The 17421-nt window shown below is 48.0% G+C and overlaps 5 protein-coding genes and 1 non-coding gene across 6 annotated transcripts; 3 read left to right on the forward strand and 3 right to left on the reverse strand.

Annotated features, from left to right (window-relative positions):
* Positions 1–81: 81 nt before the first annotated feature.
* DFJ58DRAFT_754243 (phosphatidylinositol 3-kinase) lies at positions 82–8979 on the reverse strand. The gene is made up of 32 exons (XM_041387986.1): positions 8770–8979; positions 8590–8722; positions 7996–8540; positions 7745–7946; positions 7590–7692; positions 7346–7539; positions 7170–7291; positions 7048–7120; positions 6801–7001; positions 6509–6746; positions 6002–6458; positions 5718–5954; positions 5042–5656; positions 4886–4989; positions 4558–4834; positions 3763–4508; positions 3603–3713; positions 3376–3553; positions 3039–3317; positions 2802–2991; positions 2589–2752; positions 2182–2538; positions 1989–2126; positions 1825–1930; positions 1632–1769; positions 1331–1578; positions 928–1281; positions 715–877; positions 561–665; positions 426–512; positions 260–365; positions 82–208 (listed from the first exon to the last, which is right to left on the reverse strand). The coding sequence occupies exons 1-32, from the start codon at positions 8881–8883 to the stop codon at positions 193–195; spliced, it is 7101 nt and encodes a 2366-aa protein (XP_041250758.1). The 5' UTR covers positions 8884–8979; the 3' UTR covers positions 82–192.
* Positions 8980–9255: 276 nt separating this feature from the next.
* Positions 9256–9339, forward strand: DFJ58DRAFT_t13. The gene has a single exon. It is a non-coding gene; the product is annotated as a tRNA-Pro (tRNA).
* Positions 9340–9519: 180 nt separating this feature from the next.
* DFJ58DRAFT_754246 (uncharacterized protein) lies at positions 9520–11153 on the forward strand. Its single transcript, XM_041387987.1, has 5 exons — positions 9520–9934; positions 9987–10234; positions 10298–10349; positions 10596–10910; positions 10964–11153. The coding sequence occupies exons 1-5, from the start codon at positions 9712–9714 to the stop codon at positions 10969–10971; spliced, it is 846 nt and encodes a 281-aa protein (XP_041250759.1). The 5' UTR covers positions 9520–9711; the 3' UTR covers positions 10972–11153.
* Positions 11092–13543, forward strand: DFJ58DRAFT_175811 (amidohydrolase). The gene is made up of 14 exons (XM_041379049.1): positions 11092–11384; positions 11438–11648; positions 11701–11728; positions 11779–12056; positions 12106–12178; positions 12238–12327; positions 12375–12523; positions 12581–12674; positions 12728–12810; positions 12868–12944; positions 13001–13016; positions 13070–13096; positions 13162–13313; positions 13379–13543. The coding sequence occupies exons 1-14, from the start codon at positions 11211–11213 to the stop codon at positions 13406–13408; spliced, it is 1482 nt and encodes a 493-aa protein (XP_041250760.1). The 5' UTR covers positions 11092–11210; the 3' UTR covers positions 13409–13543.
* Positions 13504–16070, reverse strand: DFJ58DRAFT_175787 (X-domain of DnaJ-containing-domain-containing protein). Its single transcript, XM_041379048.1, has 14 exons — positions 15849–16070; positions 15730–15795; positions 15612–15667; positions 15532–15559; positions 15439–15477; positions 15297–15377; positions 14701–15195; positions 14571–14644; positions 14449–14520; positions 14291–14393; positions 14176–14232; positions 14060–14122; positions 13901–13977; positions 13504–13832 (listed from the first exon to the last, which is right to left on the reverse strand). The coding sequence occupies exons 1-14, from the start codon at positions 15879–15881 to the stop codon at positions 13670–13672; spliced, it is 1407 nt and encodes a 468-aa protein (XP_041250761.1). The 5' UTR covers positions 15882–16070; the 3' UTR covers positions 13504–13669.
* On the reverse strand, positions 16062–17345 carry DFJ58DRAFT_754310 (uncharacterized protein). Its single transcript, XM_041387988.1, has 3 exons — positions 16973–17345; positions 16737–16918; positions 16062–16672 (listed from the first exon to the last, which is right to left on the reverse strand). Exons 1-3 carry the CDS (start codon positions 17291–17293, stop codon positions 16336–16338), a joined length of 840 nt encoding a protein of 279 aa, XP_041250762.1. The 5' UTR covers positions 17294–17345; the 3' UTR covers positions 16062–16335.
* Positions 17346–17421: the final 76 nt, after the last annotated feature.

Below are 17421 nucleotides of genomic sequence, written 5' to 3' on the forward strand. Positions count from 1 at the left end.
GTAGTATGGGATAAGTGATGGATATAGTCCTTCTGAAATGATCACGTATGGATCGGCTTCTGCCGGCGGTTGGATCTCTCGAGGGCCCAACATTTGGTAATAGAGGGCAAACATGCAGATGGCTATTGTATAGGTACAGAAATGCAGAACATGTGGATATCTATATGAGATCGACGAGACAACAGACACCGACTACCAAAATGCACACCTATGAAATATAATTGAGCTTAACACAATCAGGACAACAAAGTCATCTCACCATCCTGAAAAGCATTGACAAAGGTTCTCAAGTGAGGTGGCCTGCAAAATAAGTTTATCCACTTGAGCAGTAACGGGAAGGACGATGTCAGGGTTGAAGTCACGCCCTGTCGATGGAGAAAAATCATCAGTAACACAAAGGTGTAAACACACGGGAAAGGATAGACCTGTGAGCTTGTGCTGGACACGGTTGTAGACAAGTAATGCCCGCTCGTTCCGGACCTCTTGCCTCGCTCCAGGTCCCCCGACGACCTCTGCAAAGAAATTAGTTTCTCCCTTCGGGGCGTACATTACATGCCTACCGTTGAAAATATCGTTTTCATCCGCGCGCAGCTTGCGAGTTGGACCTTGAGGATATCCCGATACTTTAGCAAGTTCAGCAGCACGAGCAGGATCGGTTTCCCCATCTGCTATTCACGTGAGCCAGTCGAATAATAATAATAAAGTCAGGCACACCTTCTGGTCGGCGTAAATCGACGTCGGCTTGCATGAGCCGCCAGTTGATCAGGGGGTCATAAACGAATGCCTCCAGGACTGCCATCAGGGACTCCTTGTTCGCGCGCAGTACGGTCATAGTAATTTCGCAGGTATGCCGGAAACTTCCTTCAATGCCGCTTATCTGCAACGTTAGTGAGCTTAAGAATGCCTACGGTCCATTACACAAATTACCTCCATAGCATGCGTGAGCATACGAGTAAGTCTGAACGGAATCTTTTCGGGGAACTTCTCGCGATGCATAGCAACTTCAAAACAGTCACCGAAGTCGATATGGACAACTTTGCCGGTCGTGCGTTCCAGTAAAAGATTAGACGGGTGGCGATCCCCAAGACCCAGAATATGGCCAACCATGCTGTTCACTGCCAGAGAGCGGGTATAGGTCGCACGGCGCTCCAGCCAGTGCTCTGAATTTGCGCTCTTCAGCCATAGGACGCGATAAAGATCCTGACCGGTGGTATTCTCTAAGGCATATTCAAATACCTCAACCTTTTGTAGTAGCGTTAGATTCTCGTAGTCCGGTGCCATCTGGGATATATCAGCAGATGAGACATGCCCTTTGAATAGTAATGAATACCTGAAGCATTAGTCGATACTCTATGTTCAAAAGAACTTTGCGAGAGTCTCGATAGTCACGAACAAGGACATGCAAAGTATCGCTGTCCTTGACCCAGCCTATGAGACCGGCGTTGGGTGCCAATGGAATGACAGAGTAACGTTGAATGTGTAAGCGTCGCTTGAAGCTATTGGTGTCAACAGACAGAAGGGTATTGACGAGGCTAAACAACTGCATAACACGCTCGTCCTGACGCAAGTCTTCGTGCCCTGTATATAAAGGAATAAGCGATGTCGCAGTGCTGGGGTAACCGTTCTGTTACCTTTCAAAACATATTGGTAGTCCTGGCCATCACTGCCCTTCAGGGATAGTCGCCGTGGCCGCTGCTTGGAAGCTATAACAGTGAGCTTGGTAGTGAATGACGCAATGCGAACGACGTCTCGACCACTCTGATATGTTCCTTAAGTCGGCTAATGAGTACAACACGGTACCAAAGTAAAATCAAAGGTACATACCGGGCATCGCCAGATCAAGATCGCGGGCTTTTAGCAGTTGCGGTGACACATATTGCAGGTCCAATGTCGTCAATTGAGGTAACTGCTTCTCCACTTTTCTAAAGACCTGAAAGGACACGAAAGATAAACAAACAGAGTTGATCATCTACTTCCCTAAGTCTTACCCCATAGTAGATGTCCCAAGCCTTGTTCAGCTCTGACATCTCACCGAATGCACGGTACCGCCGACAAGCCTCCCGAGCTTCATGCAAGTCGCGACCAAATGTCTGCGCGAATGATGTCTCCCTAGCTGTTGTTGGCCCCTAGTGCGTGAAGCCTGAGCAATTTTTCTGATCAACTTCGATTGAGTGCACTCACAGCCTCGAGCATCTCATGGAGGGGCTCCAAAGTCGCAATCATCCCCTCGGGATTCTTGTCATTGAAGAAAAGACGAGAGGCTTCTTCTAAACCTTCGTGCCACATCTCGTGCCAAAGAATGGCAACTCGGATGAGTTCATGACTGACGACAAGCGCCTGTTCCACGATGATAGGGCTGTGTTCTCTCATTCTGTCCATGATGGCCAGGGCTGCATTTTTCCGAGATATGCTGGAGGACTTAGAAGCTACAGTCAACGGATATATGAGAGCCTGGGGGTGATGCTTTCCAACTTCGGTAAGAAGGTTGTTGATGTTTCGCCGCACATTAACGCTTGCAGTTTGGATGCGGGCAATGATCTAAGGAAATATTTCAACAAGAGATGGGTCGAATGCTAATCTGCGCTCACCTGAGGAATGACTTCCAACCACGTATCAACCTCGACCACGGAGAAGCCACTGGCCATGGCCTGACTGACATCATCGTGTGCGCCAAACTTGAACCACAGTGTGAGTAACCTAAGAGTATCCTGTAAAGCATTCTCATTTCGGAGGCCAATCGAGCGAAAGAATCCTATTTCAGAGTGAGTGGGAACCTGAACTTTTAGAAAGAACAAGCTGACCTTGAACAGCCTGCACGATATGGGCAGCAAGCCCACTACCAGGGATATCGACAGCCGTGCTTTCCTTTTGACTTTCCAGATGGCCAATGACGTCGAAATTAGCTAGCGCCCACGTATGCCAGGCCTTATACCAATTGGGATCATAGTGGGTTGCCAGAAGGTACGAATGCAGTATATCCTTGACATTCCGCTGACCAGCTGGTGAGTAAAAGATGTGACTAGTGTCAAGCCACGTACAGCGCCCCAATCTTCCTTCAGTTCTACTTGCCATTGACCTTGTTTGAAGTAACAACGAGCGAGAAGACGTGAGAGTTCATCCAGCTTAGGTTTACCAACACCGGATCTTTGTGAGTGATCCTTAGATTCTACCTGCAAATCCCTTGCAAGGCTTGCAGAGAATTGCCGCAAGAAGTTAAGACTTTCCTCACGAGCGCCGGTGGACCACATGTATTTGAGTTGCGCATAGACAACGTTTGGAGGAGCTTTCATGTGCTGGTCGTCGCGAAGATGCTGTAGCTGAAAACAAAACGAAAAATGGAATCATTGTAATATATTACCATCGTCATTCACGCACCCTTTCTGGCGAAAGCAATGAATTGATCGTCTTCTCTGCTAATGCCATACGGTCTGACTTGCGGCAGAGGTTCGCGAATTTGATCCACATAACAGGATCATCTTCTGGGTTGAGAACAAGGGCCCGAACTTGCAGAATCCGCTGCCAGGTTTCGACATCTGGTTGGCAGCCTTGCAGTCTTGTGAAGAAGGGTGAGCGCAAGTATTGCACATGTTTCGAATACGCACCTCTTCATCCAAGTTTTTCGCATTGCTGCCTGGCGGTCGGTTTGATCTGCATACTGTTTATATACAATAATTTCCTCCAGCTCTGAGAGCATCTGCGCGCGAACAAGAGTGCTGAACTACATTAGCACATGGAAAACTCGGGGCACAAGGCCTAACTCACTTGTAAGACCGGCCGTATCCTTCTCCAACAAAGGAGGTCAACTCCGGCTCGAGCAAGTCTCTTGCTTTGCCGATCTCCTTGAGAGCCTTTGGGAACTGATTTTGATGTACAGAAAGGATAGCCTTGTAAAAGGCTCTATCCGGAGAATCGGCTCTCATGGCAGCGATATAATCATCCATTGAATCCCATTCACGAAGCGACCATGCCGCTGCAGCGGCCATCGGAGCTATTTCGCGGCGGTCCTCGTGATTGGCATTTGACCAATTCTCATCTACTTGAGCGGCAAGCTGATCCCATTCACCCAGGGCATGCAGACATTTCATGCGCCCGATCTGGACGTCGGGTGCGTCTGGGTCCTCTTGGGCTTTCTTCTCATATGCGTTAAGTGCCTCTTGCCATCTGCCCAGGCGCTCGTACCATTCCTCATGCTTGCTGACGTCGTACTGCTCTCGTGCAATAATGAGAGTGCCCCAAGCGGCGTCGTGTTGCTGTAACTTGGTGTTGATTCCGATCAACGCTTCGATAATGTTCGGGGAGGTTTCGGTAAAGAATTCGAGCTCCTTGTAGTGAAGAGCTTTCGCGTAGGCATGGAACCTCATGGCATACTCTCCCAGAGTGCGGTGCTCGATGGGGAGTGGCTTCTCCTCATGTTCCATGAACTCAGCTAAGCTGAGCAGTCGGTGCACGAGATCAGATGGAGCAGTGGTGGAGGTGATGGCGCATTCGATAGATCGCACGAGTCCTTCCTGATTAAGTGGTTAGCATGAATCGGTCATGAGTACAAAGTGAATTCACTTGATACTGATCATAGAGTTCTGTCCAACAGGATATGAATGCCGCATTGAACAGTTCTTTCGCCAAAGGGGGGTGAATATCGACAAGACTCATGCAAGCCCGAAGCGCGTGTGACGGAGATTCCTTCATCAACTCCACAGAAAGGCGGTGCATCCACTCTGTCCAATCCTCCCTTGTACTCACGGAGGACACGTCCCACGCTTGTTTCAGATGTTGTTGGTTTACAGTCAATTTAGCCGCTTCCGCAGGTACGGAGATTTCTGCAGCCTTAGATTCGCTGAAGGAACATCAGGAACTGATGTAACGAAGTTTCCAAAAAGAGACGTACAGCAAGTCATGAGTGCCCGGCTCTTGCGGTAGACGTTCCCCATTCAGGAGCTTCGATATCAAGTTCTCATACCGGGGATGAGGTATACGATTCCGGAGCAGGCACTATCTTGTTGTCAATAATCCAAAAAGGAGGAATAGACTCGGTGATACGCACCTTGTTGATAGTGGGCACAAAGATAGCAAAGTCAGATCCAAGTTGTACAACCAGTGCGCACAGGGTGTCCATCACCGCTTGCCGAAGCTCGTTGTTGTTTCCCTCTAGCACACGAATCAAGGGGTGCACAATGCGAGAAGCATGGTCGGAGAAATTGACGCGGAGGGATAAATGGGCTATAGTCTGTATTGCTTTCTTGCGGAGCTGGGTGGTAGCATCAGGTCGCTCAGCAGATTTGACAATAACGGGGATGACGAGGTGAAGGTACTCTTCAATATTTGCCCCGAATGTGAGGAAAGAATCAAAAATTTTGATCTGAGTAGCCATCTTCTTCTCGAGGTCTCCTTCGAAGACTTTGAGAAGATGAGGCAGGATAGTTGGCAGAAAAGGTTTGAACTCAGCGTCCAAAGCCTTCCCGAGCGCCTCAATCAACGATACTATGGGAAGCTGAAGGGAGGCATTCTCCCAAAGCTCTGTCACGAGGCTAAAGACCTCTGGCATATAATTGCGGATGTGTTGCTTAATGATCCCAACCAGAATGGCCAATTGCTGCAGGTGAAATTCTTGCAAACGGGCTGTGGAGGTGCGGGCTACAGCAGTAAAGGCAGGAATAATCTTTCGAAACATTTGAGTCAGTACAACATTTGATCATGCAACAACAAGAGAACCGATGCACCTGCGGTAGGAAGGCCACACATTTCAACCCTTGCGTCCTGAAAATGTTCATAATCGCTTCGATGACAGTGTGGTGATGATTGCTAAGTGACTGATCCTTCAAAACAGCCAGAAGAGACGTGATCACAACGGTCTGGTAGTAGTCGTCGCTACCTGTCAATGATCCTGTCTGAGAAATGGCGACAGCATTGACAGCAGGAAGTGGCGTTTCATTCGTGGCTTCTTCATCCGGCCTCGTCTAAGGATACGTCAGTAAATTGAAGTGAAGGCGCACACCAGACAGACCTTTCGCCTGTATGGATCCAGAGCTCCAAGGATACCAAGAACTTTGACTACTTCTCTTACAACCTCACGGCGTGCATGCGGAGCGGATTCGCTTCTCAGAATGCGTCCCAAGATCGGAAGCAACTGAGGATAGTCTACCAGGGGTGTTATGACATACCCGGTACTGGAGCACAACTGGCCAAGAGTGTGGAGAGCAGCGTCACGCTTGACATGAGCCGGGTCGGAGAGTCTGGAGATGATGACCTGCATGAGCTCCGGGATATGAGGAGCCACATCTTCCCCGCCAACAGCTGCCAGTTCCCCGAGACACATAAGAACATTGGCAGCTACAGCCGGGTTGCTGTCATTCGCCTTTTGCAGTAGGACGCGGAGCATAGGGAGTGCGTATGGCTTTATGAGACGTTGAGTCGCGCCCACTAGGAGAGTGAGAAGACGGGTGCAGTCTTCGCGATTTCGCCTGTAAAGATATTCATGGTTGTTCTAGATCATGGGGATAAAAGCACGCACATCACAGTTGAGTATTCTAACTCTGTCAATAGTTGTATCAGGGCCTTGCGTAAGGAGGGCATGACGTAGGCAGGATTATGCTTGGCAAGACGTCCAATCAAAGTGACAGTAGTAACACGATTCTCGAAGACCTCATCATTAAGGGCGATAAAGATTGACCTGACATTCTCCGCTTGCGCCAAGTGCTTATCGAACCTCTCATGAAGGGAGGACAGGACAGTCTGCCGAATGGTAGGGTCTTCAAGTAATAATAATTATGTTAGATGGCCTGTAGGGGAACAAATGAACTTACCCGGGTCTGCAATGCCTACTGTGAGGAGTTTGTCGAGAACGTCACTAATTATTTCAATCGCGTGACTACTCGCTTGGTAGCAAATTGGGTCCCTGACGAACAGCCTGCAACAAGTGAGAGCACCAGCACGTCGAACGTCTGCATTGTCGTCTTCCAGATAAGGAAGAGCAGCATTGCGGACAAATTCGTTCAGGATATGACCTGCTCATGTTGAGTGTACTATATTAAATAGCAGCAAGTAGCTTACCGCTAAAGTCAAAGGTGCCAAGCGTGGACAACGCAAGTGTGATGAGCTCAGGACTCTTACCGCTTCTAGTGGTCTTCGCAAGTCATACTTAGTATGATCGACAGAAGTGTGAAAGAACTCACCTGGGATGAGCTCAAGTCTCTTGTAAATGCAGAGACGTCACTTCTAACAAGGGAAGGTGGAGCTCCGATGGCTTTATAAGGCTGTCCACATAGGATCATGGAAAGCAGATCCAGTAGACGGTCTGACGATGCGTTTGTTTTGATAAGAATGACACGTGTGGTGTCAACTGACGCACCTTGAATAGTCTTTAGCAAGGGTGGGATGTTACGTGCAATGGCCATCAGTGCCTGTCTAAGAGGCTCACTCAGGCCACACGCAAAGAATAGATCAAGTTGATCGTGAAGAAGCTTCGTGAGGTTTGGACCGACAGCCGAAGCAAGCATTCCGACGCATTGGAAGATAGGTTCTTCAGAAGGAGCATTCTTCTTTCTGTAGAAAGAATTCTGATGACCGCATACAACAGTCTATATAAGACGTACCCCCTGGCTTGTAGACCAAACTTAATTTGAGCCATGATAGAGTCGAGGAAAGGTTTCATATCACTTCCTACAGCAGTGGCAGTGTGACCGATAGCGATGAATGCTGACAAAAATAAATCAATATGTAGCATTTTGACTGATAAGGGAATGCGAACCAAAGGACCTCTCGTTTGGCTTTTCCAGCTGAGTTAGTAAATGTCCCATGGATTTGTGCAGGTGATGTTCCGAGAAAACCTGCGTTTCGTAGGCGGCGAGAGTTGGTATTAGGGTGATGACCATCTTGCGAACGAGACCATCTCGATGTGATTTGAAGCGAAGAATTTGTTCCGCAGTATCCAAGAACGATTCCCTCATAAACTGAATGCAAATATCATTCAAATGCGATGACGGCGCTGAAATCACTTGCCATATCGCCATGCAACAACAGCTCTCGGTATGTGAGAAGAGAGCCATGAATGACCTCAGGTTGAGACATTTTGAGTCCCAGTTGCGCGTCCTGAAGAATCTTCATGAGGTAAGTTGTACGTGTTTGCCGTTCACGCGTTGTAACAATCTCGAGGCATGCGGCAAGAAGCTCTGCAGCTCCCTCCCTGACAATGTTTCGAGAATCCCGAAGAGGTATGAGTATCTTGTCAAATACGAGGCTGATGTGAGAATGAAAATATATTGCACTGTTGCGTGCAAGCTCCTTCAAGATGAGCACTCCGGCATACCGGGGGGACTCCTGCTTGTCACCCTGCAACAGTTCTACTGCGGCTGGAACTTCTAAATCCATAAAGCGTTCTCCGAAGTCGGCCCCGCCAATTGCAGCAATTTGGCCGAGTGTCTTAGATGCGGCCAGCATGATGTTGACATCGTGATTTGGCAGTAGCTGTTTGACGTAGTTGTAAAACCGAAAGAGGTACTTCTTTGAACCAATAGTGTCCTCTCCTTCACTTTCAAGGAGGTGATCTAAGTAACATGAGTTATACGTCCATGGCACTATGACATTTGGACGCACCTATGGCCAGAAGTCCACCTAATCTATCTACATTATTCTGGCTGTGCATTAGGTCGAACAGGCGTTTGTTGATGTCATCATCCCAAAGTTTTGCTACCGCATCAGATGGCATTTCTGCGACAGTCATTGCAACCTGCTGGACCATGAGAGGTGGCTCGCATGCATGAACGATGGACGCACATAACGACGCAACTCTATTGCAGCTTGCAATCGAGCATCATGAGCAGCGCTCCGCAGGCCTTGAAAGATCTGCCCGAGGTGATCCGTGTGGGCATACTGAGTTACGGACGTCATATTTATCGTCGCCAGCGTCCTATATATTCCACTGTTGCACCTGCAGGCCGACTACAAGCAACACGCTGTGGACACTGGAAGAGCTGGAAGAGGAAAGACTAGTCACTTACGGCAGCCTAGAACCTGATCCGTCCTGTTTACGTCTATTGAATTCTAAAGACTATCACTGCGTTGCAAGGTTCATGATGATTCAATATTCAATGTTGAGTCAATGCTGACCATATTATATATTGGAAGAACAAGTTGTTTCATTCGTCTATGATGCCTACTTCATGAAACGCTTGCAAGGAGCTCTACTTTCAAGTTCTGCCATTCGATGGCCTGGAAAAGCAATAAGTGCTAATAGTCTAGCAAAGCCGAGTCAATCATCATGGCCTGGTGGTCTAGTAGTATGATTCCTTGTTAGGGCGGTAGTCAATATCGAGGAGGTCCCGGGTTCAATTCCCGGCCAGGCCCTTTTTCTTGACATGATCCCCGAACTATCCGATTCCCGCCTGGACTCCACGACTGTCAGTTTTTTTTGCTCTCTGAGATCTGAACCTTCATGTAGATCCTTAGACTCAGTATACTGTACTGCAGAATAGGCCAAGATTTTTTTAAAAAATTTCTTCCAGTAACACGCGACGCAGTACCTAAGCTTGAGTCACTTGACCGGTCGACCCATGACATCAGCATCCGTACTACGCTGCGCATTCCAGGGGCGCAGCTCATGCGCAGTTCTGCCGACGTTCAGGATCATTGTGCTCGGGGTCCACAGTGACCCACTTTGGTACTTGATGGGCTACTGACTATTTCTATTACTAGCAACTTACAAGTACTGTCTTGAAAATGATACTGCAGAGCAAGGAAGAACCGCAGCTACATACCGCTATGCTCATTCAAGATGATAAGGAACCCTCACCATCCCATGTTCCAGATTGTGATCCTCCGCCGTACAGTAATTTCACGTCAGGTTCTGCTGGAGTGTCTGCTGTCACGATAGACTCGGAGCTCGCCAATGCGCCTACAGTGAAGACCATTCGGCTAGAAAAGCACCATGAGTTGATATCCGGTGAGCCTTATGTATTCTGCACATGCGTTTGTCTTAAGTTTGGCCAATGCAGGAAAGTACATCATTGACCCTGACGAGTCAGAAGACCAGACATCCGCCCTGCTAGGCTTTGCAGTCAGGCACACTGACCTAGTAGGGTTAAGGAAAGCAGCCAACTTTCTCTCTGCAGCGCCGCATGCCGTTTTTCGCAATCAGTTCGGGTCCATTTTTCTGACTCTAGCGACCAAAGGGTCGTCAGAACAATGTAGTCGGACAATAATTGACGTTTCGACCCGCTATGGGGATATTGCCGTTAACTTGGTGAGTACGAATTCTAAACTTCATCTCCATAACGTTGGGCCTTATGTATGTTTCTGAAAACAGAGTTCCGTACATCCTGGTAAACGCATCACGCTGAAAGTAACTTCCCGAAGAGGTGAGTTGAAACCGACGGCGCTCAGGTTGACAGTGCTAGTAGATTGCGCGCATGGAAGGTGACAGGTCCGATGACCTGAGGGCCGTGTTCTTCGGATTCCACATGGGAAACCATGGAAAATCTCGTTTCTACTACGCCTAAATCTGTCTTTTCCATGTCACACATCAAAAAGTGACATCGATACTCAGCTCCTCTTCTGTGTCATACTTATTTGTAATTTGTACTGACACATTTCTGCATCTACAGGCAAGATGGTAGTACTGCTTCCCCCAACCTTTTGTGGGGACGTGCAGATACACAGTAGCAAATTGGGTGGTTATGACATTCTTCCAGGACTGTCCAGCAGCATCCGCAGCATGAACGGGAAGAGGACAAAAACGTTGTTACTTATCGGCGACAATGCTCCGACAGCTGAAGGGAGTAAATCCACGGATCACTGTCGTCTCTCCTCACGCCACGGAAGGATTGTCCTAGGCTTGAGTGGGCAAGACAGCATGCCAACACCACAACAAGAGGGTAACATATGGAGAAAGATAGGTTCCTTTTTCCGCGGTGGTGAAAGTACGGGAAGTTCTTTGCAGGATCTCGCACGACTTCATTGACCTTACGACCAGGTTCTTGAGATTGTGTAGATACACACGAAGTAGCGCCTGATTCAATCTTCTATCACAGATGAACGTGAGCAATCGTACGCGTAGACTTACCTAACTCCGATGGTACCGGAGTATGGATCACACTCTATTCCGCGTTCGATATGCACCAGGTGTCAAGCGCCGAATAGTTGATAAACTCAGACATGTTACCAGGGACCCCGTTTAGTGATCCCCCACTCTTCGCCACCACTTTATCGCTGTCTCTCTGATGTCTTTAGACGCCTCTGATGCCAATCACCATAGCGGGTGCCTTTCTCTAAGACGCTTGTTCAAGTTGAAACTTCAACGCGTACCTAATAAGAGTTTCACAAAACAAGCGAACTCATCCCATATATGTGATCAGACGCGAAAGGCGTCTGATTCAGAAAGGGACGCTGATATCGTACGTTTTATCTTTGCGTCATTTTGCGCGCGACTTATCCATTGCCCCCATAGACTGATCTGACCTCTCGCGTGTTTTACGATACGTGCTGTGACTTTGGAAGCAGCAAATTCAGTACTGTAGCATACCAGTGGGAGGCTCCTCCCGTTTATTCAGACCCGCCTTCTCCTAATGATTCTATATGTGGAGAAATAAGGCACACGATCGAAACTATGATCGACACACTCGATTCATCCCTACGATTACTCAGTCTCCAAATTCACAGTAAGCTCCTCAGCTCTGGCCTAGTTTATATTTCTGACTGTGGGATACACAGGCCACCCAGAATTGATGTTTGAAGAAATGTCTGCAGCACGTGTATCCCTCGTGCATCTTACTGATGAAATCTTTGTAGATTTGCTCACAAACTTCTATCTGATTACATGGAAAGCCACGGGTTTTCTGTGACGAGGCATTATCTCGGCCTCAAGACTGCTTGGAAGGCTGAATATACCCACGGACAGGGAGGCAGAACCATTGGGATTAACTCGGAGATGGATGCGTTACCTGAGATTGGGCATGCATGTGGCCACAACCTCATTGCAATCAGTGGAGTAGGTGTGGCATTAGCCATCAAATCCGTACTGGAAACCTACGACGTTCCTGGCACTGTCGTTCTTCTAGGAACCCCAGGTAACGAGTTTGAATTCGGCCCGACACGAGGCATTAATCTCTCCTTTAGCTGAAGAAGGCGGTGGAGGAAAGATCATCCTGCTTGAGCGGGGGGCCTACAAAGGGATGGATGCTTGTTTAATGTCCGTGTACCCCGCTGAATGCATTCGGAACATTGCTGATACATGCGTGGCTAATACAGGTGTCATCCTTCCCCTGGTCCCGAGCTGTCTTCGTTTGTGGTATCTTCGTTGGCGATGCAATCTATAGATGCCGAATTCTTCGGGAAATCGTGGGTCCTGTGGTTCGTATATGGTTTCATGAGTTAATCCGAAATAGTGCTCATGCTGGAGATGCTCCATGGGAAGGTGCCAACGCACTTGATGCTGCGTTCTTAGCATACTCCAGCGTCTCCGTGTTACGACAGCAGATCAAACCTGACCACAGAGTAAACGGCGTCATAAATGGCAGCGAGAGAGCTGCGAATGGTATAGTCTAGCAACTTCTATCATCGATACATGAATAACTCAGCGAGCCTTTCACAGTGATCCCTGACTATGCCAAAATGAGGTGGTATGTCCGAGCGCCGACGCGAGACCAGTTAACGCGACTGACAGAGAGAGTGTCCGCCTGTTTTGAGTCAGCCTCTATATGACATTTGTACGGTCGACGGCATCTTACAATGTCCACAGGGGTGCCGCGTTGGCAACTTCCTGCCGTCTCAAAATCACAAAGAACACGCCCTATTACGATTTACGGCAGAACAGCATCCTTGGTAAGTCATCTTCTCAGATGTTTTTGATGAATCAATATAATTAATACTAGTATGTAGCAGCTGCCTTCTCTCATGCGATATCTCAAGAATGTGGGAGTGTCGGGCAATACCCTTCAGGGGCATCCACAGATTTTGTATGTGTAGTTATTAAGTCTTCCCGATACATACCCATTGACCAATTCCGATCTAGGGTAATGTTTCATACGGCAAGTGCATCCCTCTAAAGTCGCATGGCAAATTCGTGCTCATTGTATTTTAGTCTTGCCTTCGCTACATCCAGCTTTTGGTATGTTGTGCGGCGTGGCTATCTCTACACTTATCTGACCGTCCTCGGTGCGTACACTAAATTAGCCATCCCTACGCAGCCCAATGGGGGAAATCATTCGCCAGCATTCGCTGATTCTGCGCGAACCGCGGAAGCCCACAAAGCATGTATGATTACCACCAAGGCTTTGGCGTGTACCGGTTTCCGTGTGCTGGCAGACAAAGTTTTTTTCATGCAGGTGTGTGTATTGCCTATTGGTTGATCTCAATCGTCGTGCCGTCGTGTTCATTGTTAATATGACAGGTACGAGAGGCCTTCGAGGCCAGCATGTGATGCAATCCATAACGGAGAGCTTATAGGAGTGTGTATATTTTGTATGTTTAGCATGATCATGAGATTCAGAGATAGGTAACTACCGCACCAGGTGTGCACTTTATATATGTAGAGCATCTCAGAGATTCATCGTAGGCCCCATTCGATAGCTGTTTGAAAGAATAGTCATAAATATCAAAAGCAGTCCTAAGATCCGATTGCATATGTAACCGTGACCCGTGCGCGATTGCTCACTTCACCCCGACGGCTATCTCAGCACTACTAGTAAGATGATGTACGTGACCTTGAGTCTCCCTCAACCTGTTCTTTCATTGGATGCTCGCCTCCATTCGACGACATCTCAGGCGTTATGTTGCCTTCTCTTCGGGCTTTTCCACGTAAGTGGTGATGCTTTGATTTACCCTCTGCTGCTTCTGCAACCATTCTAAAATGTAAAATAGAAAGTCGACGTGAGCATCAGTCACCGCGGATCAACTTAGGAGCCGAACGCACCGCTCAAGTTCGCGTCGGACCTCGTCACTCTCTTCGGGAACCGTGCTTTTGAATATATGACCCATAATCATCAATCCCTGACAAGGAACAAGGTAAGATTAACATCATGTGAACGTTTAGATGCTGATACGATGTCCGAGTAGCGACAAAATGACACACCTTCGCGCGATGGAACAAAACCTGATCGGACGCCTCCTTATCTTTGAGCACGTTATCCACAACCTGAATAGGAATGGTTCAATTGCTGCATACCCATAAGCAACTCTTGAGCGCACCTCCCGAAGAACCTGAACGACTTCGAAACGCGTGCCTCGCCAAGACGCTAGCATGATCTAGCGCGTGTCAATTTATCTCGTGAAAGGATTTGACTAAGTTGCGAGGCACACGGACCTTTCCTGTAACATCCTCTTCTAGCGCACGCAGCACGTCCTCATCGAGCTCCCCCTTCTTCTGCAAGCGGTCCATTTCGGACATGAGAGACTGCACACTAAATCTGTTTTACATATATCATGAATGTGTAGAAAAGGAAATATAGATGAAAAACGAACGCGCTGCCGATGACACCCCATGCGTCTTTTGCCACTGAACCCTTCTCCTTCATTCGTGACCAGAAACCTGCACTGCGTCACATAAGCAAGTCGATAAGGGAACCAACAAGAGTGCTACTCACATCCCTAGGAATTTCTTCGACTTCATAAACGAAGTAGCCTTCATCATGTATACTGTCCCAATTGCATGTAGCAGCTGTCAATCCCCCACTTAGCTGATTCAAAACACTGATGCACACCAGCTACACATACCTCAACCCCAAAGCTCTCCAACTTTAAATCGTCTGCTTCAAGCTTCATCCGTGATTCGAACGCCTTTGTCTCAGGGTCCTCCTTGTCGCCGGGTGCTTTTGCATCCACGAATGGTCGTAATCGCTCGAGTAGCTTCGCAGTGAGCGTCTTTACTCGTTCATCCATCGACCGTTTGCGTTCATCATCAAGCTCCTGAAGCTTCTTTCTCTGCTCTGGCGTGAGTTTATTGCGCTTCTTATCCTTTTCTTTGCCTTCTTTGCCGCCAGTAGAAGGGGTTGGGGACCCTAAAACAGATTGGCGTTTCGAAGCAATATCAGCGGGAGCGGGTGTTGATGGGCCATGTGTCGATGGACCAGGGGCGGAGACGTGTGGTTCGTGCGAGACTGCTGCTTGTGGCGGGACGATACCCTCTTTCTCGAGCTCGGCACGTTCCTCGTCAGTCATTACTGTCTGTGCCACGGATGTCATCTCCTTCATCAAAGATATCTCGCCGATCTGCGTGTGCCACCAGGGTTAGTCAATAATGCAGTTTATCGTGACGGATGAAGTCGAGACATTAAGAATAAGTCTCAAGTGTAAAACAGGAAGAGACGCACATAATCTCTGAATCGCTCTCCACCAAACACGTTTGCGAAGAAACCTGCTGCGTCGTCTAGCTCTGTACTCTCCTTGTCCACCTAAACCACACAAATCAAAATCTAAATGTCGACCTTCGTATACTTTGAAAGGTTGACGTACCATAGTCTTCCCATTCTTGTCATAGACCGCTCTCAAATTCTAATCGCATTTCAGTTTAAATCAAAATTATCAGAGTGGGAGAAAGAGACGTACAGCATCTGATAGCACCTGATACGCTTTACTATGTCTCATCAGCCCGTCGTCAATTCACAGACAACTAACCGCAGATGTACCTTATATCCTTGAATTTCTCTTCTGCATCCAAAGAAGGGTTTTTATCTGGGTGATACTATAGTAGATGTATGAGCTGGAACGTCTTGCTAAAGTGACACCAGAGAGAAGCATACGCACTTTCATTGCTTGCTTTCTGTATGCCTTCTTAAGGTCTGTATCGTTAACATCCACAGGGACATCCAGCTATGTCGCTGGTGGTCAGTGCATGCTGGAAGGGATGGGAAGTTGCTGCGCACCAAGTCATAGTACTCTGTTTCGACCGGTGCCATTATCTGTGCGTCCGTCGCCTCTATAGTACTAGTGTGGATATTTTGTCTATAAGATGGAAGGGAAGGGCAAGAGATGCAGAAGAGTCCGAAAAGTAAGAGGGGGATGAACGTCAACAAGCTGATGTCACTGCTGAGTCCTGACTCCAAAAGACAGTGGCACAGCCACAAAACCTGTAAACGATGGAAGAAGCGGACTTGGCCGAAAAATCAATGGTTCTGGGTAAAATTGCGATCTCGTATTTGCACAGACATGATAGGACATGATGTATAGCGAATAAAAATCCAGTGCTACAATGGGGTGGAATAAAAAAAATGAATGATAACATCCCTTGGAATAATGTGGCGCTGGGTAAAGAAAGTGCGAGTTAATGATATGAAATAGGTAGCTGGCCAGACTTTCGCGCAGCTAAGTAGTGTTTGTGTCGAGACGGATCAATAATTATGAGTGCCTGACTCAATTTTCATTGTCCAACGCAAGCACGCTGGTAGAGAATCGTACTGATTTTCTTGGGGTTGTCGGGCGGGTTCCCTCGCTTCCACTCCCTGATGACGCTATTGATATAACTCGGTCCTGCAAGGACGCAGATCGGTATCCGAGTATTAGTTTTGACATACGCTGTTTAATGGACCGCACGGAACGCGGGCCATCAGGTGTTGCTGGACCTGCCGAGTTGATTGTAGATGTGGAGGGAGATGGGCGGATTAATGCAGTTGAGCTCAAAGGGGGACAATTTAAGGTAGTGCTAGTGCTTGTTTTCTTGAGGGAAGAACGGGAAGGGGGTGGTGGGAGGCTGTGTGTGGGACGATGCAATGCGGATGAGTCGCGGGGGGTAGCGTATATGAGAGGGTGATGACGGTGCAGAATGCCGGTGGTGACACGGATTTCGCAAATGGGGTGTGCAAGATACATGAAGACCCATTGCAATTTGTTCAATGGTAGGACGGGAAGCTGCGGAGTCTCTGTATCTCGCGTGCATTCGTGGATGGACATGAGAGTTTCGTTCTTCTGGGGTAGAATACATGCCAACACCACCACGCTACACAGTAGAATAATGAGAATCTGCTGAAGCGAACAAGGATGCTCCGCTCACTAGGTTGTCTGCATGTCGTTTTCTCGGTGAAGTCAAGAGGGTATGACTGATAGACTTGCGCATTGAGACGAAGAAGCGTGAAGCAGTTCCACCAAGTCCAGCTGCAGGACTCTGCTGACGTGATTGAGGTTTGTTGTTCGTAGACACTTGTACTTGTGAGGAAGACGCTAGGGCGTTCATCGTTCTAGATCGAATTGGTATGAGAAGAGGGGTGCTTGAAGATCTACGCGTGGTGACTCGTGGCGGCGCGGTGCGCAGCAGGTGATGTAATAAATATCGTGGTATGCGTTGTTTTCGCCTAGGGTCCGACGTTAATGACATGAATCATACATGTACATGCATACAAGCAAGCAGGAACAAGACTCTTCCTCGGTATAAGTCGATTGTCTCGGCAATCCTAACGTCACCGAACACGTTTGTACCCGGCCCACTAAATATTATAAATCTTC

This window comes from Suillus subalutaceus (assembly GCF_016647625.1).
Source record: "Suillus subalutaceus strain FC151 chromosome Unknown DFJ58scaffold_2, whole genome shotgun sequence".
Lineage (NCBI taxonomy): Eukaryota > Fungi > Basidiomycota > Agaricomycetes > Boletales > Suillaceae > Suillus > Suillus subalutaceus.